Source organism: Myotis daubentonii, chromosome 16 (genome assembly GCF_963259705.1).
Source record: "Myotis daubentonii chromosome 16, mMyoDau2.1, whole genome shotgun sequence".
NCBI lineage: Eukaryota > Metazoa > Chordata > Mammalia > Chiroptera > Vespertilionidae > Myotis > Myotis daubentonii.
This window is the reverse complement of record NC_081855.1, coordinates 33306117-33333054: the sequence shown is the minus strand read 5'-3', so window position 1 is coordinate 33333054 and position 26938 is coordinate 33306117. Positions and strand designations below refer to the sequence as shown.

Below are 26938 nucleotides of genomic sequence, written 5' to 3'. Positions count from 1 at the left end.
TTTTCGTTCCTAGAAAATGTCTCCTTAATACTGTTTTCTTTTAGGCTTAAAGATACAGTGGTAACACTTGCATTTTGCACAAGCATATCATTTCTGTACAACTTGGACCAACTGTGTCATTGAACCCTGAAGTAACCTTTGAGGTAGATAAGTTGTGCGTCAGACCATTTTGGCAGGGAAATAGGTTCAGGGAAGTTGTGTGGTTCTCTCAAGGTTCAACACCACTGGCAAGAATGGAAGGAATTGCTAGTCTAGTACTTTTTCCAATTTACCATACTTGAACCAAACCCATCATTTTAAAACCTCATGATTAAAGACCTAAAGATTGTGACTTTTTAAAACGTTTTTAGATGACTTTAGATTTACAAGAGACATGCAAGAAACTTGAGTTCCTGTATGCCTATTACCCAGCTTCTCCTTTTGTTAACATCTTACATAACCACAGAATAGTGAACAAAACAAAGAAATTAGTCGTTTATAATACTGTTAACTAAACTACAGAATTTATTCAGATTTCTCCAGTTAATTTCACTAACACACTTCTTTCTGTTCCAGGATCCAGACCAGGATGCCACAATGCAATTAGTTGTCATGTCTCCTTCCGTCTGTGACAGTTCCTCAGTCTCTTCTTGTTTTTCATGACCTTGACATTGTTGAAGACAACCAGTTATAGTTGACCCTTGGAAAACATGGGTTTGAACTTCACAGGTCCACTTACATGCATGTTTTTTCCCCAATAAGTATATAGTTGGCCCTCTGTGTCTCTGGGTTTTACACCTGCTTATTCAGCCAAGCAAGGATCAAAAACAGTATGCTGACTGTGTGCATTGTTCTTCGACATTTTATATAAGAGACTTGAGCATCCATGGGTTTTGGTGACTGCTGGAACCAATCTCCCACAGATACCCAGGGATGAATAAAGTTTTGGAGGGAGTCAGAAGTTTCGACTGTGTGGGAGGTCACTGCCCCTAACCACTGTCTTGTTCAAGGGTCAACTGTATTTTATAGAATGTTTCTCTATTTGGATTTGTCTGATATTTTCTCATTTTCAGTTGAGCTTGTGTGTTATTGGGAAGGCTACCACAGAGGTGATATACCCTTCCAAGTGCGTCGGATCAGGGGCTGTTTGGTGCAGATGCTTATTATTGGTGATGTTAGTCTTACTTGGTTATGGTGGTGTCTGTCAAAATTCCCCCCATTAATATTTTTCCCTTTGTAATTACTAAATATTTATGGCAAATACTTCTCAGACTGTGCAAATATTTCTGTTCTTAACAGCTAATTTTAGCATCCAGTAGTGGATCTTGCCTGTGGCAGTTAATTACTGCAGTATTCTAATGGTGGTTTGATATTTCTTCTACATTTATTATTAGAATTCTTAAGGAAAAGTCCCTTCTCCATTTTTCCCCCCAGCTACTTACTTACACGAGTTTTGACTCATGGATATTTATTCTTTGAATTGTGTTCCAGTACTGTCATTATTTTGCAGTTCAGTTTGTTCCAGTTTTGGCTATTTGAAGCTCTTTTAGGTTGGCTCCTGTTGTATCCTTTTGATACGTTCCCTGTGTCTCCTTCCTTCCCTCTCTCCTTGTCCTCCCTCTCCTTCCTTCCTTCCTTCCTTCCTCCCTTCCCTTCCCTTCCCTTCCCTTCCCTTCCCTTCCCTTCCCTTCCCTTCCCTTCCCTTCCCTTCCCTTCCCTTCCCTTCCCTTCCTCCCTCTCTCCCTCTCTCCCTCCTTCCTTCCTTCCTTCCCTCCCTCCCCCCCCCCCCCCCAGGATGCTCCAGGCACACTGCCCCCTTTTTTGGACAATCGTATTTAGAAACAAAGATTTGTTGACCTATACTCTTAAGAGAAACAAATTCACCAACTGCAGTACAGTGCTTTGTACAGATTTTAGCCTTTGAGTGTGATGTCAAAACACTTTTTCCAAAGTTACTTAGATATTACGATTCAGAGTTACACTAGTTTCTTGTTTCCTAGTCTCTCCAGTGTGATTATGTGGCTCATTTTAATATTGTTAGATTCATCTGTTAATCTGCATTCTGTCTTCCCCCACACATCCTGGTTGGTTTTTTAATTTACATATATTAAATTGCCTTTGTGATATACAGTTCTGTGGCTTTTGACAAATACAGTCATGTATCTGCTACTGTACAGAACAGCTCAATACCCCCAAATTCCCTTGTGTTGGCTCTTTATAGGTAAAATCCCCCACCACCCAGCCCCTGGTAATTCTCTGTCCTTTTAGTTTTCTCTTTTCCAGACTCATATAGAATTATTGTAGCCTTTCACTTAGCAAAATGCAGTTAAGTCTCATCCATCTTCTGTAAATTGGTACTTCATTCCTTTTTATTGCCAAGTAATATTTCACTGTATAAATGTTTATTCATTTAACCGTTGAGGGACATTTGGGTTATTTCCAGTCTTGGGGTGATTATGAACTTTATAAACATTTTGTATAGGTTTTTGTGTGAACAGTGATTTCCAAAAGGTAATATATGCTTTGGAGTGGGATTGCTGGGTGTGTAATAGAGAATTTGGTTGGCTTTTGTCCCTGGTTCTTGGGATATAGCCTCTTAGTGCTTAGAATTTTCTGAGTGATAGGAGTGTGGTTCCTGATATTTTATGCTAAAGAGATGACTCAGGATGTGGCTGCCATGCCGAAAGACTAACCTTGTGATTAGAAGATCGGGGCTAAGAGTCACATGATATGAGCCTGAATAGTTCGTCCTTATTTCCAGTGAGTCAGTCATGGCTACTGAGTGAAACCCAGTAAGAACTCTGCACCCTGAAGCTATGAATGTGCTTCCCTGCTTGGCAATACTCCGTATTGTCATGTGTTGATGGTTCAGGAGGGTAACATGCCCTGATCACAAGGGAGCTTCACATTGGGACTCTCCTACACTTCACCCTATGCAGTGGTTCTCAACCTTCCTAATGCCGCGACTCTTTAATACAGTTCCTCATGTTGTGGTGACCCCCAACCATAAAATTATTTTCGTTGCTACTTCATAACTGTAATGTTGCTACTGTTATGAATCGTAATGTAAATATCTGATATGCAGGACGTATTTTCATTGTTTGCGACCCACAGGTTGAGAACCACTGCCTATTGTGTCTCTCCTTTTCCCTGGTTCTGATTTGTATCCTTATAAAAGAATTGTAGCCGAAACCGGTTTGGCTCAGTGGATAGAGCGTCGGCCTGCGGACTGAAAGGTCCCAGGTTCGATTCCAGTCAAGGGCATGTACCTTGATTGCCGGCACATCCCCAGTGGGGAGTGTGCAGGAGGCAGCTGATCGATGTTTCTAACTCTCTATCTCTCTCCTTTCCTCTCTGTGAAAACTCAATAAAATATATTTAAAAAAAAAAAAAAAAGAATTGTAAGCAACGTATTTTCCTGAGTTCTGAGAGCTGCTCAAGCCAGTTATCAAACCTAATGGGCACTGGTGGGAACTCCCAAATTTGTAGCCAACTGGTGGCCTGGGACTTCCAAACCTGGCATCTGAAGTAAGAGCAGTCTCATGGAGGACTTGGCCTTTAACCTGTGAAGTTGGTGACAGAAGTCATTTCACTGAGTCATGTGATTTTATAAGAAACTGCTAAACTTTTCCAGAAGTAGCACTGCCATTTTGCATGCCCAACAGCAACATAATGAGGGTACCAGTATCATCCCACAAACACTTGGTCCTGTCATTATTTTTATTTTGAGTTATTCTAGTATGTGTGTAGTGATACTCTAGTAAGTATGTAGTTTGCTAATATTTTGCTGAGGATTTTTGCATTATATTCACGAGGGATTATTATTGGTCTATAGTTCTGTTTTCATCTAATTTGGTATCAGATTAATGCTGTCCTAATAAAATGATCATCTCTTTTTCTGAAAGAATGTATAGAATTGGTGTTACCCTTGATCAGAATTTGCCAATGAAACCACTTGGAAGGTGTTGTGTTCCCCCCACCCTGTAGGAGTGTGTTTTTGGTATTTAACCTGCTTAGTGTTCTGAACATCTTGGGTCTATCATCATTTGGTGTCTATCATTAATTTTGGAAAATTCTCAGCCATTATTTCTTCTGCCCATTGTCTTTCTCTTCTAGGATCCTAATTATGCATATGTTAAATTGATATTGTCCCACAGCTCTTATATGTTCTTCTATGGGTTGTTTCCTTCGGAAAGAGATGTTTCTTTTGAACTAAGTAAATGGTGTATTAGGGGATTTTTTTTCAAGTATAAATAATACTTACTATCACAACATTCCTTTTCTTTTATTCCCAGCTTTAGCAAACTTCAAATATGATTCTTTCAGACCTTTGCTTTTTCTCTCAATTCTTGCTTTCTTTCATTTCCATATAAAATCACACTAAGTGCTGAATGAATTTAGGGAATTAGGGGTTCAAGTTCTTTCTGAACTTAATGGTGGGGAGAAGAGTGTAAACAGTGCAGTTTATTAATTAGATATACTCGTTTTGCATGTTTAATTCCATTCACTTAGATGCAGGTGTCTTGCTTTATTAGCTTCACTTCCACCCCCAACCTTTCTGTCTCTATCTCCTATTAACTCTCTTAACAGCAAACCTCCAGACAGAATTTCAAGTGCAATTCACCTGATTATTTTCCTTTCTTTACAGTTTAAAACAAAAGGGAAAGAATAAAGTGAAAGGGAAAAACTGGTTGGATGCAGTTTAAAGACTAAAGTAGTTGGTAGATTTGAGGAGTTAACACTTAGCCTTTGGCAGGTCCTGTTCCTCATCTATTTGAGGATACTAACCCCTCTACTTCCTCTCTCCCCCCCCCCCCCCATTTAAACTTACAGGGAAAACATATAGAAGATGAAATACATATCTTATGTATTTTCAGGGAAGGAAATAACAGTTATGGCAACTTTTTAAAAACAATATTTCTACTTTAAAGTTTAAGAAAACTACCACCTCAGGATTTTATTTTCAGTTCTGAGGGAATCAAGCTAAATTCCAGCACTAAATATATTTCCTTTGGATAAAAAGACAAATGACTAGTGGTTTTAAATTGCTGGGTTTTATTAAGATATTGGCAAAATTTCAACATACTTCTCACCTGAATGAACAGTTTTAATAAATAAAGTATGAAGGATCACTGGTGATTGCGACTGAACTCAAGAGTGAGATGTAGAGCAGGTTCTTAAGTTGATAAATTTACTTGGTAAGAAATGTTTACTTCATTTGCTTCACTCCATAGAGAATTTCTTTGCAGAGAAATGTCATGAACAAGAGGACAAAGCCTGTCTCTCACCAAAGAGCACCCAGAGTAGGTTACTGCTGATACATCATTGGGTTATCCAATACATCGGAGTTTACTAGAGTAGTTCCTTTTTCAGAACAACTACTGTGTCAGTCTGGAGTTCCCTATCTTATTTCATATTTCCTAATTAGTACAATAAATAATCTTCAAAATAGAAGATAAAATGCTGCTAGAGGAAGTAATTGTTTTTCAACACAGTACCATTTATCTGGAAAATAGTTGTGTTATAATACTGGTGGTATCTTGTTTTGAAAACATCTAAGCTATTCACAGGTCGGAATAGAAGAGTTGGTGGGTGTCACCTTTTATGGCCTTGCTTAGGTATGAATGACCATTGAGTGAACAAATTATGTTTAAACATCAAAATAATTATTTAGATCACTTTCTTACAAAGCCTTGGCCAGCCTCTGATGGGGAAGGAAGTGCTTGAACCACAGCAGTTTTATCTGTAAACACTGAACTTTCTGTATCGTTTTCATCTGCCCGTTGGATGTTGCACTTCTTACTGGCACAGTGTTCCAAAAGGGAATGTGATAAGGGAGATGCACCGTACCACCATGTGAACATTGGACCGCTATAAATGGTCAGGCTCAATACTGACATTGATGTTGCTGACACTGTCCTTGGAAAAGATGTTACTTTCAAGATCCTCTTAAATAAAACAGTAACTTTAATTTTATTAACTTAAGGACAGTGGATGGCATTTTTAGGCAAAGTAAAGGTATATACATGTGTATTTCCACTGTCCTCTAGTAGAGACCTAACTGGTACTGAGAGCCCCAGTGTTTGATGTGATAGTGCTGCTTAACATCAGCTCTCTCTCAACAGTACACATCCAGAAAGTGAACAAATTAGGGTGATTCCCTTTGAAACTCACAGTGAATGTACAGGCATTTATAATCACTTTAGTTGGTGACTTGAAGTCTGTTTCCCTAACCAATACTATACTTTCTTGTTTACACTGTTTTACTATTTCCTATTCTAACAAAACTAGCAGGCAAACAAATTGATGCAGATCATGTTAAATTCATAAAGGGATACTGCCACTCTTAAAGACTGAGTGTAGAACTCTCACCACCACTAAATTACACAGTGAGTAAAAGTACAAAACACAGAGTTCACAGACTATACCTCAGCATTAACAGTTAATATATATTATATAGATACTTTTATATCTATCTAATATTTTTACAATCACCAGATACACCATCTTAAAGTACAAGTTACAGAAATGTGTAAAAACCATTAGTTAGAGGATACTTATTGCTCACATCAGCAAGCAGCAAATAAGGGCACAGGATTTGAACCGAAGGGAACTACTTTCTATCACCAGTGGCATTAAGATATAACACTGCACTTCACAAAGAACTGCTTTTATCTGGTTTATAGAACCAAGAGCAGCATATATCAGACCAATAACCACTACTTTAATATGTATTATAGAATTTTAAAGGACTTACCTTACAAATGGTACCTAACTACTCTATAAATATGCATGTGGACAAATGAAAATTTGCTATTTTTTACAATATTGTTTCATAACTTTATCATACTAGCACTACTTTGCTTTATTTTCTAGAGGGCTACTGGTATGAAAATGGAGTTAACACTGCTTATGTAGTCAAACCTACAAGATCCAGACCCCTTAAGATGTGGTCTGTGTTCATCCCAATTTCATCCAACCATTTTCCCCCACTAAAAAAACTATCACTTGTACCTTATTTCCTCTCACCAGCTTTATTCTGATCAAAACATTAGTTATAGAAAAATCTTAATTTCTTTTTTAACTTAGCTAAATGCTGGACTATAACATACCAATATTCTGCTGCCTCTGTTTTCTTATCTCCTTAGATAATTGGATTCGAAACTGATACTGCACCTGATGGGTTGTTAACAAGATCTAGGCTTGAGAAAATGAAAGATGTGAGTGAGGTGCATGGGGGGGGTGGGGGAGGGTGTTTAAAAATATCAGGCTGGTGAGATTCTGGTCACAAGCCTCGAGAAAAGAATGACTTCAAACCAAGGGAAAACAAATACTGAAAATGTCTAATTACATTCAATTTTTTAAAATAAAATCTGTAAATTAATGATGTGATCATCACTAAAGTGAAGCCGTTTTTACCCAAAGTATCTGATTTTAAAATCCAGGGATTTTACTCCTCCATTGTGGATCTGGAGAACATAAAGTAATTGCATTATGTACAAACATGGTTAGGCATTGGGCGCTTCTCAGCAAGAGTATCCAGTATCTCACAGTATGAGTGATGAGCACTATAGCAGGTACCTCCTGTCCACTGGCTTGTCTGGTCCACAGTTGACTAGGGGAGGGTAACATGTCATGTGGAGACATTCATGAGTCTCAGAATCAGGCTGCTTCATTGAATGAATCTGATTATTACTCTATTTGCTGCCTTTAGTTGAAGATGTGCTTCTGACTTGAAACTGCAGAAATGGCAAAAAGCAGACAATTTTAAAATATAAATACATATTGAAATGAGAGATACACATTCTCTCTGCATGAAGTTGCATGTAGCAGAACTCTGGGGTGTTCTCCATTTCTAACTAAGCAGACCTTGGTCTCGGTAATCTGTACTCTCCCTTGTCCTTGGCCTCCAGGCTCGCTTAAGCAGTACTTTCAACCTCTCACACCAATTCATTCCCTTGGGGGAAACAGTTTTAGAGAAGTTAAAACTCGTTATTTTTTATTCTCCAAAACCACTTATTTTTGTTAATCCTCACCTGAGGATATTTATTGAGTTTTAGAGAGAGTAGAAGGGAGGGGAAGAGAGAGTGACACATCAATTGGTTGCCTCCCACACGCCCCCGACCAGGGCAGGAGACCGAGCCTGCAACTGAGGTACATGCCCTTGACTAGAATCAAATCTGGGACCCTTCAGTCTGTAGGCCGACGCTCTAGCCACTGAACCAAACCAGCTAGGGCACCACTTCTTATTTGATAGTGGTATATGGCTTTGCTGTCTTTGACCTTTAAAAAAAGGGGGGGGGGGTAGAAAAAATAGCAATGCTATTCTATTTTCTTTTCAAATGTACCTGACATCTCCATTAAACCAGTGTTATTCCTGAGATGAAGGTACAATGAAAAACATATTAGCATCATAGGTTGAAACCAGTTGACAGTGGTCTTCTGACAAATAATAAAAATTCCACCAAAAGCACCATAACAGGTTATGAAACTCCCAAATAGCTACAGCCCTGGGAAATAATTTAAAAAGCTTTGTCCTTTATGTTACAGAAAAGAAAAAAAAATCAGTAAATCTTTATGCTGCCTCACAAGTCTGAAAATATGACATTTTTACACTAGGTTTCTACTTTCATTGTTACCAATTAAAACCCGTATGGCTTATAGTCTTTTACTTACCAAAAAAGTGGGGAAGGTAGGGTTTTCCCTCATAGTCCCAGGTCTTTTGAGGAACAGTCCTCAACTAAATCAATTCTACATTGTTTTCCAAAGATATATTAGGCATATCAGACCATATTCCAACACTGTATCCTGACAAAAATAAGTACCTTGCAAGCTTCCACTAATGGTGTGACGCGGCAGTGGGGTGGGGTTGTATGTAGATGTGGATACATTACAGGGATCAGTTGTATAATTTTGCTAATGAAACTGCCAAAAAACTTCTTTTGATTGAAATCACTATTTTGAGTTTCCTAGAGATCTATTTACATTTAAGAATTGAGCCATTTATGATTTTATAATGAACACATATTTCAGAAATGTCTACCTTGTTTCTACTCTGATGGTGGTTTTATTGGGGGAGAGCTAGCTAGCCTACTCTAAAGACAAGGTATTATATCTTACAGCTCCAGGGAAGACCTGGGTATGGAATATCATTACTCTTTCTGAGCTTCCTCATGTTTTCATTATACTCTTTCCAACTATCTTGCCTCCATGGAAGAGAACTTCTTAACATCCTATTTCTTTTCCCACCTGAAGTAAGTGAAAACAGGCTTGTGCCTACTTTGTGGGAAGGCTCTTGAGCAGGAAGGAATGAATTAAACTTTGGATTAAACCTGAATCCATGCCACCTCTTTGAGAAGTGATAGCGTAAATGAGATAATCTAGAAACTCTATTTCCCAGGAATTTTAACTGTTCATTTTCCAACCTAGAACAGACAGGAGACACACTCTCCATTCTGTATATCTGCTGCCCTGTTGAACCCAAATTAAAGGAAGAGGGAGACTCTCCAGCACCGCTCCATTCAGACAATGATTGAACTGATTCATTCTCCATTATTAGCTCATTAATAAGATTTGCTTTCTTTGGTGCACCAGGACCAAACATCTCAACTGGTGGCAAAAACTGAGCACTGTGAAGTTTGCTTGCTTCTACTTGTGTGAGATCTAGGTAGCCTGGGTCTTCCAGCACGTTGATTTGGGACCCTGGGCTCAGGCTAGTTCTGTCAGTGAATGAATCCACACGCCCATCATAACCTAGGTCGGCTGGTGCTGAGCACTGGTGCTGAGGCCAAGGGCGTTTGCACTCTCCATGATTTTCCTTATCATCCCCACCATCTTCTTGCCCTCCTTGAAAGGAGTTCTCTGTCCAGTCTGATTCCTCACTAACATTTTCAGCTTTGTTCATGTCCCTCAGGAAAACCACAATAACTGTGATGTTATCACTTGACCCAGCATCGCGAGCTGACGCCACTAATTTGTGGGCAACCATGCTGCTATCTCCATTATTCTCCTTCAAGTGATCAGATACAACTTTCACTGCCTCATCAGGGTTCACGGTGTCATAGAAGCCATCGCAGGCCAGAATGAGGTAGTCTTCAGTTCCATCCAACACAGTAGAGGCGGAATCTGCATCCCCACAGATATATGGCTTATGTTCAGCGTCTCCTGTGGGAATTAGAACACAGGTCAGATTTTGGTTTACCTTGCTTGTAAGAATGTGGATGGCCAATGCTATGACTCTGACTACATTCTGCAATTGTGATCTGAATTACTGGAAATAATTTATAATCTAGTTTGAGAGAATACTTGAATTCTCTGTTAGTCAGATGCTGCTTATGCCTCACTCTCAGTTGTATAATTGCCATTAACTGGGCTTAATTTCTTATCTAGCTTAGACTCTGAATTTTATGTCCTAGCTATGACATAGGCTTAGCTGAGCATGGCAACAAATGTCACATCTAAATTTGTTGCTGTACTGGAAACTTGAGTCCTGCGTAGGAAAACGTTGTGGATTTAGTAGATCTTTTCTTTTACTGGTGGTTAACTTCGATCAATTGAGATTTGAGAACAGGTCCACACTGAAAAACAAACCAAAGTTCTGATCACTTCTTTTTATTAAACACTTCTTATTATATCCTTATTTAGAAATCAAGTTTCATGCTGTGAACACAAAGGAAGGCTTGAGTTACAAGGGATTTTTAAAAATCAAGTCCAACTCCCACAAGCCAGGAAAAGTCATCCCAAGCCTCAGACAAGTGAACTAGAATGTTAGGCTCAATTCCCAGTCCAATTTGCTTTCTATTTTTTAAATTCTGCTTTGTTTATTACTTCTAGGGAACAGTCAGAATGTGTATGATCATTTTTCTCATCTTCAGGGACTACCGTATTCTTGCTTTTTTCTTCAAATTCTTTCTGATCACCCCCCTTCTATCTTTATTACTATTACTCATTCTTCACACCTGTGAACAACTATACGCACCCCCAAAACCCTATTTGCTCAGCTCATCCACTTACAGAATGACATTTTAGCTGGGCCTTGAAGAAGTTATCACCGGGCAGAGAAAGGTTCTGGGTTGAGGGAACTGTTAGAGACTAATATGTAGTTGAATATAGGGTGCTGGGAGTACAGACAGACTGGAGACCTTAGGGCCACACACCAAGGTAGGTTTCCATCACAGATTATGAAGACAAGCCATCATCTATAGTGCAGTTTGGAACTTCCAGATCCAGAGCACTTCCAACTCCATTCATTGTTTTTGTTTGTTTGTTGTTTTATTTTATTACAGAGAGGAAGGGAGAGGGATAGAGAGTTAGAAACATCATGAGAGAGAAACATCGATCAGCTGCCTCCTGCACACCCCCTACTGGGGATGTGCCCGCAACCAAGGTATATGCCCTTGACCGGATTCGAACCCGGAACCCTCAGTCTGCAGGCCGACGCTCTATCCACTGAGCCAAACCGGTTAGGGCTACATTCATTGTTTACATTCATTGTTTTCCTTAGGGATTTGGAGAGAACTAGCAAAAAGGGTCCTTACCCTATTAGGTAACCAAATAGATTATTACTTACAACAAGGGATACTCATTTCTTAACATTAAAAACAAACAAACACAGAGTATTAAGCAGTAATTCTTAGATTAGGGCATCATAATGCATCGATAATACTTTTTAAAAATTTATAAAGTGCTTTTATCATTTGTAAAGCAGTGACAGACATAGCTTAGTGGTTTAAGGATGCCAGCATGAGTCACAACTGCCTGGGTCCAAATCCTAGCACTTGTTAAAAACCCTCATCAATTATTAGCCTTTCCATTGCACTAAAACTGGACATTTTGAGAAGTGGAAGATAAAATAAAGATAAATATACTTAAGTGATCTGGCTATATTGTCACTGTTTCTGGTATCTGATATAGGTTTCCCCCAACGTTTCACATTCCTTTTTAATCCTCAAGTATACCCAGAAAGCTGTATAGGAACCCTATGGAGAACTCCGCTAGCACCAACAGTGGGCCACATGCCCCACCCAGCATTTTGAAAGGGATACCCTAAAAAAATACTGAATATATTTACCTGCCTTAGTTTATCTACAAGGTAAACTATCTTTTTCATACAGTAACCAGAACTGTCTTCCTCAAGCATGGTTTTGATTTAGTCAGTTTCACTTCTATACTATGATGCCTTTTAATTAGCTAGTTTATAAAAACTAGTTAAAACTTCCAATCATGGGGTTCAGTGTCCTCCACCAATCTACTTCACAAATCTCCCCCTCTGCTACTTCACCTCATTGTATTGTTATCATTATTTTCTGAATTCCAACTCTAAAAATAAATGTGATCTGAGTCATGCTGTTCCCAAAAATCTTGTTTTAGTGTGTCAAGTAAAAGGCTACTGCAACTGTTAGTTTAGAACAGAACATACAAAGAATTTGCAAAAGAAATGCTGCCAGAATTCTGGCTTTTCACTTGCTCTACTGTTGGATGTCAAATTCATGACATTTCACCCCCAATTTGGTAGGAGGTCATGATTATCCATTTCATGGCAGAAATGGCAACATCCTTTTGTCTTCAACATCCTCTCTCCATACGCTAGGGAACATCATGCTTCAGTCAACTTTGGATCATACATTTGAAGGGCTTTAAAGCTTTTAATTTTCAAAGCTTTAAGAGTCATTTTTTCCTAAGCAGAGGTCAACTTAGGAACTCTGCTTAGGAATCCTTTTTCTTGTTCACATTTAACCCTCTATTTTATGCCATGAGCTTTCTAAATCTCTCATTTTCAACTCCCTCTTCCAATTAAACTACTGGATTGGGTAGATGGCCTAATTTCCTACTTCAAGGATAATTTGAGTTTATTAATCCTGAATTTCCTCAATTCCTCTCCACCCATTTCTTCTGTTTGTTTGTTTTTTTTTAATCTGTAGAGATTCACCCATATCAGCTACCATTTCTCAGAGTAAAAGGTGTCCATTCCCTTCTCAAAGCTAACCTGTGCATTTGGACCCTGGCTTCTCTCTCTCCCCTGTTCAATTTCTCTACTACTTGCTCTCTTCCTTAATTGTATAAACAGGGTCTGATCTAAAATCTCACCTAAAAAAACAAAAAACAAAAAAAACAATGAAAGCAACACTTTCCCAAATCAGCTTTTCCCTCAAGTCACCACACTGTCTCCCTTCGCCACCATATTGTCCAAGAAACCAAATCTGCACATGCTCCTTCATGTTACTGCTCATTTTCCCTCACCTGATTGTTTTCTGCTTTGTGTGCCTACTGACCCAACACATTTATCTCAGATGTTACCAATCATAGTAAGCCTTCATTTAATGTCATCAATAGGTTTCTGTGACTAAGTGAAATGATAAAAGGAAACCAGTTTTATCTTAGGCCAGTGGTCGGCAAACTCATTAGTCAACAGAGCCAAATATCAACAGTACAACGATTGAAATTTCTTTTGAGAGCCAAATTTTTTAAACAAACTATATAGGTAGGTACATTGTTATTACCTTAATTAGGGTACTCCTAAGCTGGCCTTTTTGCTAAAAACATCTTCAATCTGATGAGGTACGTTCGCTGAGGTCGACCCCTTCCAACTCTCCCATCTACACTCGTCTTGTATACTTGTTTCGTCTATCAGATAGACTCTTATCTCCTTTCGTTCATCCTCTCTATATGTCCAAACCATCTCAACATACCTTTCTCAATCCTCGACACTACATCTTCTTTCACTCCACAACGTTCCTAAAATTAACTTAATAAACTTTACTTTTGTAACCCGCGCGCGATATGCAGATGTGACTAGCACTAACCACTGCACAAAGAGACTGCTGACTGGCTCCCTCAACTCCTGCATGAATCGCCCGCGCCTCCCCCGCGATGCGCTGCATCTCCCGTTGCCCGACCCACTACACCCCCCACTACTTCTAATGCCACTTCTTCAAAATAGACTCGCCCAGGCCGGAAACCGACTTCTGAGCATGGGCCACGAAGTTTCAATCGCGCCTGCACGTGGTATTTTGTGGAAGAGCCACACTCAAGGGGCCAAAGAGCCGCATGTGGCTTGCGAGCCGCGGTTTGCCAACCACTGCCTTAGAATACAAAGAAGAGCAAGTTCATACAGCATCTCATTAACGTTATAACAAAATGACAGTAAACAGAACATTATGCAAGGACCTGTTGTATTCCCTATTTTCAAAATTCCAGGTCTTATTTTTTTAACCCACTTCTCACTTGACCGCTGCAGCACTTGACCCTGTTCACTACTTTCTCCTAGAAACCCTCTTCCCCTAGCGTCTGAGATACCCCACTTCTAAAACCCTCATCCCCTCTTTATTTTCTTCACTCGCTCCTCCACTTAACAATTGCACTAACAGCACAGCTGGTGTGACTCAGTGGTTGAGCGTCAGGTCACTGTGTGATTCTTGGTCAGGGCACATGCCCAGGTTGCAGGCTTGATCCCCAGTAGGGGGCATGCAGGAGGCAGCCAATCAATAATTCTTTCTCATCAATGTTTTTATCTGCCTCTCCCTTCTCACTAACAGCTCTGGCCCATGTGGCTTAGTTGTTGGGCATCTTCCTGTGCACCAAAGAGTTGCCAGTTGGAGCACGTGCCTGTGCTATGGCGGGTCCCTGGTTGGGGGTGTGCAGGAGGTAGCCGATTGCTTCACTCTCACATCGATGTTTCTCTTCCCCTCACCCTTTCTCTCTCTCTCTCAAAGTCAATTTTAGGATCTTAAATAAAAATAGCACTAACAATCACTGTTTACAACTGTGACATACAGAACTCTGAGTGTGTGCATGTATTGTGCTATTTAATACAAGAACTTCATAACTTAGGTACTGTTACTGTTCACACATTACAAAAAACAAATAGAAACAGAGAAATAAACTTCCCAAGGCCCACAGCTTGTAACGTGGCATATCCAAGATACAAACCCAGAGAGCTGACTTCATTATGTTATTCTACCTTAAGGAATGAGGCTCTCTCTTTCCATACTACAGGTTTTTCTTGGGCAATGTCATCCATACCCATAGTTTCAACTAATATATATGTTACTTCAGAGGTTGCATATATTATTGCCAAAATGGGATGAGTTCCCAAATCTCTATCTCCAATTCAGAGGAACCTAGAATATAAAATATATCCAAAATGAACTCATCATCTGCCCTGCTCCCCACCCACCAAATTGCTGCTGCTTTATTACAAATACTTTATCTTCTCAGTCACACAAGTCAGAAACCTGGAAGTTAGCTTTCCTCTTCCCCCACAAACTGTCATTTCTGTCCCATCAATTTATACCCTCCTCTGTATCCCTTTTTAGCTGCCTCATCTCTGTAAAAATGTTATCAATAGCTTCCTGAATGATCATTCATCTAGGTTTTCTACTCTAGACTGTCTTACAAACCATTACAAATATAACTACAAACCAGATCATATGGGCCCCTCTGCTTATCACCTGGTAAAGCCCAGACTACTTAGTCCCTTCACAACTTAGCACCAGCACTTCCACCTCTGCTCCAGCCTCTGTTCCTAAAACACAACGCTCTTTCAGATGCCCATGTATTTATATCCCCCTGTACCTGGGATTTCCTCCCTGAATACTATCCTCCATGCCCAACACAAAAGCCACTTCCTCTGTGAAGTCTGCTTATTCTGTCCTAGACTGTCACTTAGTCAAGGACATTCTCCCCCTGCTTTAGTTTCCCCATGTGTTATATTTTTAGAAACAAGTATCTCCCTAGTAAAGCTGGTTCTATAACAGGCATTAAAGGTACCTCTCAAACACTGACAAAGATGGGAAGATCAAGAGGAAGAGGTCTTTGGTTGGAATTGTCAAAAAATAATTCTATATAGAATGTTTTAGAAATGGGAAGTTTTCCCTATTTGGCCTTATGCCAGAGTTCCTAATAACTCCCTCAGTCATAAGATAAAGCCAACTTTCACTTTTTTAGGAGATATTTGCAGAATTTTTCTTTCTCTCTCAGCCTTCTGCTACCCACATTTGGGCCACTTCACAGCTTGCCAGTACCTTCCCAAAGAGTGGGAGGAACAACTCACATCCGTGGTGAAATTGAATCAGTCCTTTGAGATTTTTGGTAATGATAAGTAAAAGTTGGGGATTAGAGGTAAATTCCATTAATCCATGTTATCCCTATGTCAGATTACCTCATTTCTTTAGGAAGCTGTGACTAAGAACTGCAGTATATATGCACATATGCATATCCCCCATATAGGCACTCACATTGATTTATTCTTTAAAAGCAACAACAACAGAAAATAAAGCTAAGGCATGAAACCTAAAATAAACTCAGGCGTGAAAGTGAAACAAAGACAGAAAGTAGACTATAACTCAATTCTGTTGTCTTCCCCTTCTTTTGAAGAATTTGGGTCCCAGGGAGAAAATTCTTTGAAACCCCAGGATTATCTGGCAAATTATTACACTCATATAGAAAATTATTTTCATCTAAAAAGCACTATGTTTTCCCCATGGATTTGTTCTCTGTTGTTTAGTCATTTAAAAATTCATAATGAATGACATAAAGACATTAGTAAGGCAAAATATGGGGGGAGGTTTCCATTTACTAGAAAACACTGATTTAAACTAAATATGACCCAAAATGAAATGAGGATCGTGTAGATTTGTGTACCAAAGATTAAAGACTTCCTTTTAAAAAAAATAAGGGAGGATAGAAACTAATAAATTCTACATTTCTTAATACAGTTCCCTTTTAGTAATGGAATTTAAGCATATAAATGAGTAGGTTAATTAAATAATTTACAGAGCCACCATCCAACTGCTGTTTTAAATAATAAAAAGTACACTGATAATATAAATTATCATCTCTGGTTCCTTGTTGTATCAGAGTTAACATAAGACAATGAGCCAAAAGAGGGCAGTTTAGAGAAACAAAAATTAATTGGTTTTTCCTACCAATAGCTCTGGAGACGGATAGACTTCCATTCACTCGCCAGGCACCAAACCAGACTACACAACCTCCCAGGGCCTCAATTCGCTGCTTTTCATCCTAAATAGCAATGCAATGAAAAGAAGCAAATAATTAGATTCAGGATTTATTCATCTACCTTAACAGTAAACAACAGATATATTCATCAGCTTTCTGGAAAGTTTCTCTTTATTTCTCCTTTGGAAGGTGGGCATGGATGCTGAGATAATGGTGATAATTATGTTATTAAGACAATCTTAATAACCAGGAAATTGCCTTTGTGGAACAGACCATACTTACTTCTCTGTCTGGTTTGTGTGGCTTCATTAGTTCAACAGCTTGGCCCTTTCTCACAAGCATAACCTGGGAATCACCCACCCAGGCTACATGTAGCATGTTGCCTCTGATAAAAGTTACCACTCCTGTGGTCCCACATCTTAAGCTCTGAAAACAGTTTAAATAAAACCAGAGTCAGTAAAAATACATAGATATAAAATTCTAAGAACATATATGCATAACCCATTGATAAACAATAGTATAGGGAAGGCCTGGAGTAGGGTGAGGGCTGGGTGGAGGGGGGCAAAAGGGAGGCATCTCCCATAATACTGTCAACACTAAAATTTTAATAAGTAGATACCATTCTCATTGAGAAGCAAATTTAAAATTGATTCAGACCTTTCAGTTGGGAGCTAGATTATTAATAGCTTGATTTCACAAATAAATAGCAATTTCTATTTCTAAATCTGAATTTCTCATTTTGATATGCATGTATGTACTTAAATGTGCACACATATAGATCCATTTATCTGTGATATGCAAGGCAGGGATAATTATTCCATTTTATATACAGGTAAGAAAACAATGACAGGTTATGTGACTTGTCCAAGGGCAGGTAACTGATTAGTACACATAAGAGAAATGAAATTCTTTTTCCTGCTAGTCCAGTGCTGAATCCACTATAACAACTCTAAGAGTAAAGACTGCCATATTGTGGGCTCTGTTTTGTTACTGATATACTGTATGTTTAGGGGGAGAGTCCTCACTTTACAGAATAACATGTAAAGCATCTGACTGCTACACAAATGCTCCCATACTCTGGATAGTGAGATAGGAGCCGAGGGATGACATACATTCCCTGGAGTTAGTGCTAAGATGCTTACTAGGATACCTTAAAACAAATAATTTTAGAAGTGAGGACTTTGTAAACTTGTTTTTGGAACATTGCATAAAGAACTAACAGCCTGGAATTTCACTGCAATAGCTCAGTATCACTTTACTTAATGCTCTTGATACTACTATATTAATATGACATCTCCATTTGACATGAGTCACCACCAAATGAGCATGACTTTCTGTTATTAAGAACTTGTCCTAAATTAGAACCAGTGCGTCATGGGTGGTAAAAGGCCCCTTGTAGCCAATGAGAAAAACAACTCATTTTCCCTATATAGGGATAGTTTGTTATAAATCCTCACCCACCAATAAAATGTCTTCCCACACAGACTGTTCAAAAACTCAGCCCCCTGGAACACATGATAAAGACATTGCAGTGCATATGCCCTGGAGAGAACAGGAGGCAGGGCTGCTTCGCAACAGGAATAGCTGCTTTCTTCCCAGCAGTTAGCAGCACATGGAAGCACAAGGAGAAAACTTAACTGTTTGTTGGGACAAACCTAAATTACTCAAGAGAACTATTGGCAGGACTGAGATAAACTAGGGTCACTGGCAACGCAAATAAAGTGAACTTGGTCAGGAAAAAAGTCATACTTTTGAGTACACAGAGGAAAAGGGATAGAACGGAGGATGAGAAAGGCAAGTGATTCTCTTAGTTTCACGATGGTGATTACAGATCATCTCTCAGGGGCCTGGTCTTGTCCTCAGTCAGAATGATGACAAACAGCTGGACAGTGCCAGCACTCAAGAGATAGCCCACATCTCTATATGTAGACCTTAGTGGTTGCTGATGGTGGATTTACCTATTAATCTAAATCTGGGGTATAGATGGGAAATATAGACTATTTCTCTTGCCTAATAACAAATAGTTCTGAATTATTTAATTAATTTTAAGCCCCACTACTGCTGTATAGCATAACTATGAGATCAAAGAAATGGATTAAAATGATTACCCTGTTCTCTCCAAACATTTTGAAGAGTTAATGTTTAGATCATATAATACTATAATTACATTTAAAATTAAAAATTATTCTTTCTGTTGGGCCCCAGTTAGAAATGAATGTAGAATACCATAGTTAATTATGTACCAATACCCAGACTGATAATTAAATTTTTTACTTTTAGATCTTAATATAGAGCCCCTGTCATTTATTCAGAGTAAAAACCTTATGTCTGATTAACCTCAAGAAATTAGGACATGAGCTCTGACTTTTCCTGTTAAGAGAATCAGTTCAAGGATTATCTAAGGATTCACTGTCTCCAAGCAAATTTTCCCTCAACAGATACACAGCAAAACACTGCCAACCCATTTAGAACTAAATGCATGGGAGTAATCCCAGCTTCGGTTTCTTTTTTAGACCATTGTTTTAATCTCCATTTCCAGATTTTATCAGCAAAAGTCAGCTTAGAGAGATGGTCCTCATGTGAACCTGACAGGTAATAGTGAATATGAAAGACAAAACTCATCTGCCAGATCCAGCAATGGAGTGCCTTTGTAGAAAATTATAGCTTGGGAGTTTCTATACTGTACATCATAGCACCCCACTAAAACTCTTCTAAAGAGAGAATTAGAACTACAACAGAATCCAATACTGTGGCTCAAAAACAGTTTGGAAGAGAACTCTAAATAATGCCTGCCCCAAAAGGGAAAATACAAATAGCCCTTTAACCACAGATCAGTTGAGCTCAGCCAATGCAGTCATGACAAGAATTTATGAGAAAAAGGCATACCTCCCTGGCTGCTTTCTGTACAAACCGTTCATCAGTGACCCGAAAGGCCCGGCACAAGGCTTCAGCAGGATCATGGGGGAACATCTCCTGGCGTACCAAGTTAACATGCAGGTGAATGGAGGCATAAATGGCAGCATCCACTCCTCCATGGCCATCAAACACTGCAAAGTAAGCTTGTTCTTCCTGGTCCTGTCAATAGAAACAGAGGCCCCTTGCACTGTGGCCCAGATTAATGAGATTAAATGTTTCCCTTTTCTGATATGCCTGATCAACTGCTAAAACACCTGCAATACTAGGGCATATGTGTTTACACCAGAATGCTGGAACACATCATGCCCAATTAGCTCAGGCTGAAGTGCCCTCTCTCTGTGAAAGTTGTCTTGCACCATGGAAACCACCCACATGTATTTGCTTCAAAATTGCTACTACAATTTTGAGGGGAGAAGAAGGAAAAAGAAGGTATGAGGGATTGAACAAAAACTGTTCTGCATTGAGTGATGTTTCCAAAAAGAAAAGCATTTTAATCATAAAATTAGAAACTACAAACAATAGGAAATAATTGGCCTTCCAGCACAAGTCCAATTATGTTAGGTTGTTTAAAATACATAGAGATAATGAAAGCATACACATACTTTTAAACTATAATATCGCCCTCATAAATCATTCATAGTCACATTGAATCCTCACCATAAATAACACAGTCTAAACTGGTTGGCAAAACTTGAACCACACAGATGTCCAAATGCACTGTAACACTTCCTTGTCCCCTATTGGAGGATTCAGCTTCCCATTTCCTTGACACCCCCCCCCCCACCCGCCCCCAACAACTGCCAGAGGAAGGGCTTCCAAACCTGTGCTTTGTCCTGCCAAAGGAAGCCTAATCACAAGATTACATTAAAACCATTAAGTAATTTGTTTCTTCAACTCAAGTATTTAAATCTCAGATCTAGCTTGCTTAGGAGATATATAACTCACTGAACTCTGAGTCCTGGACTCTCTTTAGACAACAGTATTTAATGATTTTCATTTGTAAGTTTTTGACATTCCTTGAGCTCTAGAAGCTTGAATGAGTCTAGGTCCTGTCATTCAAACAAATATCCAAAGTAAACCATATAATTATTTTGTGCTTGTTTTCCTATCTATTAGGTAGGGGTGAGTTGCTATCTCATGGGGATTTGGAAGGACTACTAAAACAACAGGTATATTTGTACTTTGGAAAAGTTCTTTTAAAGAGTATACTACATTTATATAAGTACCACATGTAAATGTCCAGAAAGTAATGATTACACCCAAATATTATTAAGTCTGTACTTACTACAGACATTACAACTAGTTAATTTAGCAGTCTAATGAACACCACCTGCAAGGTTAACTGACTAAATCGATCTATCTAGAACAGTGGTGGTGAACCTTTTGAGCTCGGTGTGTCAGCATTTTGAAAAATCCTAACTTAACTCTGGTGCCGTGTCACATGTAGAAATTTTTTGATATTTGCAACCATCGTAAAACAAAGATTTATATTTTTGATATTTATTTTATATATTTAAATGCCATTTAACAAAGAAAAATCAACCAAAAAAATGAGTTCGCATGTCACCTCTGACACGCGTGTCATAGGTTCGCCATCACTAATCTAGAAAAACAGTCCTGTACTGAAGAGTAGTACTCATTTTTATACAACTCAATTGGCAGGATAAGGGTAAAATAGAAAAACAGCATATATAAGCAGTTTTTAAATGATGGGGAATGAGCTGCTGTGGGATTATCATGGGGGGGGGGGCAATAATTCCTTTATTGGGACTTGAAACTGCAACTAAACAATGTGAATCTGTGGAGAGATTCTTAGTATAGCATCAGAAGAAACAGAAGAAGTCTAATGGATTTCTTAAATAATTAGTATAGCTTCTTAAATTTTAAAAAATACTGATGCTTTCTCTATTATAAAGATGGTGTACATTTTTTTGGCCTGATAAAGAAGTGTAAAGAAGTAAATATCTATAATCGCACCATCCACAGGTAACCAGTCTTTTACATACATACATATATACATTTTTCAATAAAATTAGGATCATATTATACATTGAATTTTATATCCTGCATTTCCCCCATGTCATTAAGTATTCTCAAAGACATAACTTTAAATGTATGTGTACTATACATTTTATGCTTGTTTTCCTATCTATTAGGTAGGGGTGAGTTGCTATCTCATGGGGATTTGGAAGGACTACTAAAACAACAGGTATATTTGTACTTTGGAAAAGTTCTTTTAAAGAGTATACTACATTTATATAAGTACCACATGTAAATGTCCAGAAAGTAATGATTACACCCAAATATTATTAAGTCTGTACTTACTACAGACATTACAACTAGTTAATTTAGCAGTCTAATGAACACCACCTGCAAGGTTAACTGACTAAATCGATCTATCTAGAACAGTGGTGGTGAACATATCATAGTTATTCCCTATATGCAATACTTTAGATCATTTCCATTTTTTATTGACAATGTTTTATAAAAGAGTTATGTCAAACAAAACATCCTTTGGGTTATATTTGCATGGACATGGTAACACATTTGGAAACAAAGATATCACCTCATCTATCTTGTAATATAAGCACCAGTTACTAAACCACCATCACTGCTTATCAGACCTTGACAGTCGGCTTAAATTTAAATTTAACTGCTAAATAAAGGAAGTATTGTGCTTTGTAGAAATGACTACATTGTAATTTCTAAGTTATGGACTTAAGTGAAGGAAAGAGGTAAGTGACAGGCAAAGAAAACAAACCTACCTCTGTTTGCATTAACATAATATACTTAATAGAAAGAGAAGAGGAATATGACAAGAACATGGTTATTAAGTTGACAAGGCTCATATGATCCAATTTGTCAGTCACAGATTCAGGAAATGTAATTCCAGCTACTTTCCTATCAGAAACCAAGATTTAAAAAAGGAAACCACATGAAATCAGAAAACTGTCTCAGTCTCAAATTCATTCTTTTATGTTTGTGTTTTGTGTTGCGCTTCAACATAATGTGGGAACTTAATAAATACCACTTGATTATACTATCAAAATAGTTTCCTTAAAAAACACACAGCTTTATAGTGATATAACAGTTTTCTTTTTTACTTGTATGTCTATAGAATAGCTCTGGAAAGTTACACAAGAAACTGGTAATTCCCTTGCCTTCATGGAAGGGAACTGAGTGTTTGAGAGACAAAGATAAGAGAGATTTTATTTTTCTACTCTAAACCATGTGAATGCATTACCTATTCAAAATAAATTCCTTTTCTATTGTCTAATGCAAGCAAATTTGTGCCACTTTGCCTTGAATCCTATTCAGACATATCAGATACTATAAGAAGTACAGGGTAGGACAAAAGTAGGTTTGCAGTTGTTTATATGGAAAATAATAGAGTAATTAATAATACAAGAATAAACTCCCACCCAACCAGTTGAGCATAGACCTATGAACCAAGAGGTTACCGGTTCAATTCCTGGTCAGGGCACATGCCCAGGTTGCAGGTTCTATCCCTAGTAGGTGGCATACAAGTAGCAGCTGATCAATGATTCTCTCTCATCATTGATGTTTCTCTCTCTCTTCCTTTCCCTTCCTCTCTGAAATCAATTTTTAAAAATATATTTTTAAAAAAACAACTCCTGTACTCACAACTATAAACCCACTTTTTAAAATTAATTTCTGTTTATTGATTGATTGATTTTAGAGAGAAGGGATAGAAAGAAACACCGATGAGAGAGAAACTTCAATTGGCTGCCTACTGCATGCCCCCTACTGGGGATTGAGCCAGCAACCTGGGCATGTGGGTTGACTAGGAATCGAACCAGTAACCTCTTGGTTCATGGGTCAATGCTAAAACACTGAGCCACCCAGCCAGGCTATACACCTACTTTGGACCCACCCTGTATATTAGGAGTTCTGTTAGAAAACCATGACGGTGTTTTTTAAAATCTCATTGACCTCAGAAGTGCCCTTTACCTCTAGGTTGAAGAGCATATTAAAGTCAGGAATGCAGACGTGTTTGTCCTCCATTTTCCTGCGCATGTTTTTGATGGCATGGATTGATGTCTCATAATAAAGCTGGGGTCTCCGGCGGAGAGGGAAGTCTTTCACCCAGCTGCAGCAAATCTCATGTAGTTTGCTGAAGACAGAACGGGCCAATTTCACTGTCTCAATCTCTGTGAAAGAAACACAGAAACCCCAATGAAGAGCCTTGTAAAGCTGCTTTTCACTTGCCTGATTGGTAAAGACAGAAGTAGGTCACACCGGTTAAGCTCCTCCTTAATAGAAGAAATTCCTTCTTCTCAAGAGAAACGAAGTACTGCTTCTGAAAAGAGAAAATGACAACCTAACTATTAGAAAATCATCCAGCAGCTGCCACTATGATGATCCTGTTTCATGAGGAGAAAGCTCGGTTCAGGGCTGGGTCTTGGCCATGCCTGGGTTTTGTCAGCCCACACAGTGCTCTGGCCACTGCTCTCTAGTTCAGGGCAGTTTCCTGCTCAGCTGGCTGCCATGCTTATCATCTGGAAGGCCAAGCCCCCTGTGCTTAGATGAGTGAAATACGAACAGTGGCTCTCCAACTGATTAGAACAGGAAAGGCCTCTGAGCAACATTATTTATTCATAAACTACAGGGACCAGAAGAGTTTACCTTATCGTTTGTCTTTGTCTCCCCTTCCTAGCCTCTTTTCCTCTTTCCAGTTCCCCGTTTTCTCTTCTGTAACTGATTATAACTCAGAAATAAATTATTTTTGTTGATTTGTTTTGTTTTGTTAATCCTAATCCAAGGATATTTTTCCCCCCATTGATTTTTTTAGAGAGAGTGGAAGGGAGGAGGAGGAGGAGGAGGAGAGAGAGAAACATTGATGTGAAAGGGGCACATCAATTGACTGGGTCCCACATGCGCTCTGACTGGCAGCTGGGAATGGAGCCTACTCCCTTGACCAGAATTGAATCAGAGACCTTCAGTCCTCAGGCTGACACTAACCACTAGCCAAACTGGCTAGGGCTGTTGATGTCTTTTGTTATTTATTTAAAGCTTTAGGCAGTAGCTTAAATAGTTTAGCCAATAGGTTAACAACGTTTTTTATTTCTCTAAGGAAAAAATACTTACATTCTATGTGTGTAACCCTGGATAGAAAAAAAAAAAAAAGATAACAATCAAAGGATTCTCTACTCCCAGACTATTAAGTCTACTACTCAACCTATTAGCTGGTTTCTGAGACTGACTTGTATCCCTCAGTGTATGGACAGATATGAAAGAAAGCCTTTTAAGCAACACTGAATAGTACTGACCCTATTGTCTCACATCACCTCCACTCAAGTTGTCCTCTCCTCAAGCTGCAGTTATTGAAATAACCAACGGGAGATTAGGTTTTCTCAGGACAGTATTTTAGAGGTTCTACTTACATCCCAGGTCAAAAAAAAAAATTTACAATTCTCAAATTTTTGTTTTACTTTACTAAGTCACATATAGCTTGACAGCCTAAGAAAATGTGTGCCAGATGGCAAATGGCTGTGCATGCCTCTTGCCATCTACAACACAAGTCCCAAAGAGAGACTGTGTGTTCTTAGAACGTCCTGGGAACTTAGTCTCATTTTATATTCCTTGCCCAGACATTGCCTAAACCTGTGACTACAGTTACTTGTTTTCTTATTCAAGTTTCTTTTTAAAATGACTGTTCAGAAATTGACTTCAAGGTTTTTTGTTGTTTTTCTCATTAACATAATCCAGGGTGGTAAACTATGTTTTGTGGTTTTGTCCCCTTGACATTTTTATATAACTGAAAATCAAGGGTACATTTGAAAGAACAAGTAAAACCTGAGGAGGTGTATATAAGAGGGAAACTGAGGCCAAGAGAAAACACATTTTGATGGTTTTAAGCAACTCCAATCTTTTTTTTAAGCACCAGCTGCCAGACACTATCTCTTTCAGCCAGCAGTTGCCTATGTGTATCACTCCAAATATGTGTTTGGATATGCATTTGACTCAGTCACAACAGAGGATTGCAAAATGATAAATGAATTCGGAAACAAATAACTGATAATAATATAAACCATTACATCATTCTTTGGTTTATATATTACTCTTATTTTATAGACCTGGACTGTTCAATAAAATACCTTTCTAGCTGCAGTGTGGCTACTTAAAGTTTAAAATTCAGTATTTTGGTCATATTAGCTGTATTTCAAGTACTCAGTAACTGCATACACTCAGTAGCTACTGCACTGGACAACACAGGTAGAGATTATTCTGTGTTTTTTTACTTTTGACCTATTAATATATAAATTATGCTAACAGACTTCCCAATATTTTTGTTTTGTTCACTGCTATTTTGCCAGCAAAACGCTAAGTATATGGTAGGCTTTCAATAAAAGAGTCATCAAAATAACTGTTGTACTCAATGTTATCAATATTTTACTTAATTTATTTAACATTTATTATTAAGATTGATCTCATTTCTTTTTTAAATCTTGTCCTAGACAGCTTGTCTAAGTTTTGGTGTCAGTGTTATACTGTGCAAATTTTCCTTTTTATGAAATCGAATAATTCATTTTCAAAAGCATTGGAATTATGTGTCTTTGATTGTTTGAAATTGTTCACCTGGAGAATCACTTGCTCTTTGTCCTTTGGGGAAAATAGCTAGCTTCTTGACAATCTTCTCAATCTCTTTCTTCTTACGAAAAGTTTGTTAACTTGTATTTTTCCAGAAAATATCCAGATTTTCAAATGCATTCACACAGTATTTTAATAATTCTTTTAATTCCTTTTGTATTAATGATAAATTTCCCCTTTTTGTTTTTAATGTTTACATTGGGATATTTCAAATGGATTTTAGGTTGTCTGGACAGACATTACATCTACTAAATAAATTTGTACCAACAGATATGCAGGGTTGTTTAACAAACATTGTTAGGGACGATATAAACATGAAAAGAACTTTTTTTTTTTAAACCTGTTTGTGGAAACAACTAAAGAGACAAAAGGCATTTCAATGACAGCAGGCCTTATTCAATATGCTCATTTCCCACTCTGATATATGGAGAAACACAATTTGCCCTGTAGGTATTCTCCTCAGTGCGGTTCATAT

The 26938-nt window shown here is 38.3% G+C and overlaps 2 protein-coding genes across 8 annotated transcripts in view; one reads left to right on the top strand and one right to left on the bottom strand.

Moving 5' to 3' along the window:
- The window catches only part of TRIM37 (tripartite motif containing 37), a 162652-nt gene that overhangs the window by 81396 nt on the left and 54318 nt on the right, over positions 1 to 26938 (top strand). The window contains exon 25 of one of the 5 annotated variants that reach the window (XM_059669640.1): positions 7128 to 7719. The exons of 3 other annotated variants lie outside the window; for them this stretch is intronic. In XM_059669640.1, coding sequence (XP_059525623.1) covers positions 7128 to 7131 — 4 coding nt within the window. In that variant the 3' untranslated portion in view covers positions 7132 to 7719. Of the gene's footprint in view, positions 1 to 555; positions 1019 to 7127; positions 7720 to 26938 lie in introns of those variants that run through there. One more of the 5 variants, XM_059669639.1, reaches the window with a different exon arrangement.
- The window catches only part of PPM1E (protein phosphatase, Mg2+/Mn2+ dependent 1E), a 97765-nt gene continuing 75841 nt past the window's right edge, over positions 5015 to 26938 (bottom strand). Inside the window, exons 3-8 of one of the 3 annotated variants that reach the window (XR_009449185.1) lie at positions 23824 to 24023; positions 19822 to 20010; positions 17218 to 17361; positions 16905 to 16998; positions 8656 to 10143; positions 5015 to 7718 (exon numbers count right to left, since the gene is read on the bottom strand). Coding sequence is in view for 1 of the 3 variants with exons in the window: in XM_059669643.1 (XP_059525626.1) it covers positions 9089 to 10143; positions 16905 to 16998; positions 17218 to 17361; positions 19822 to 20010; positions 23824 to 24023 (1682 nt within the window). In the remaining 2 variants the exon portion in view is untranslated. Of the gene's footprint in view, positions 10144 to 16904; positions 16999 to 17217; positions 17362 to 19821; positions 20011 to 23823; positions 24024 to 26938 lie in introns of all 3 variants that reach the window. The other 2 variants (XR_009449186.1, XM_059669643.1) reach the window with 2 other exon arrangements.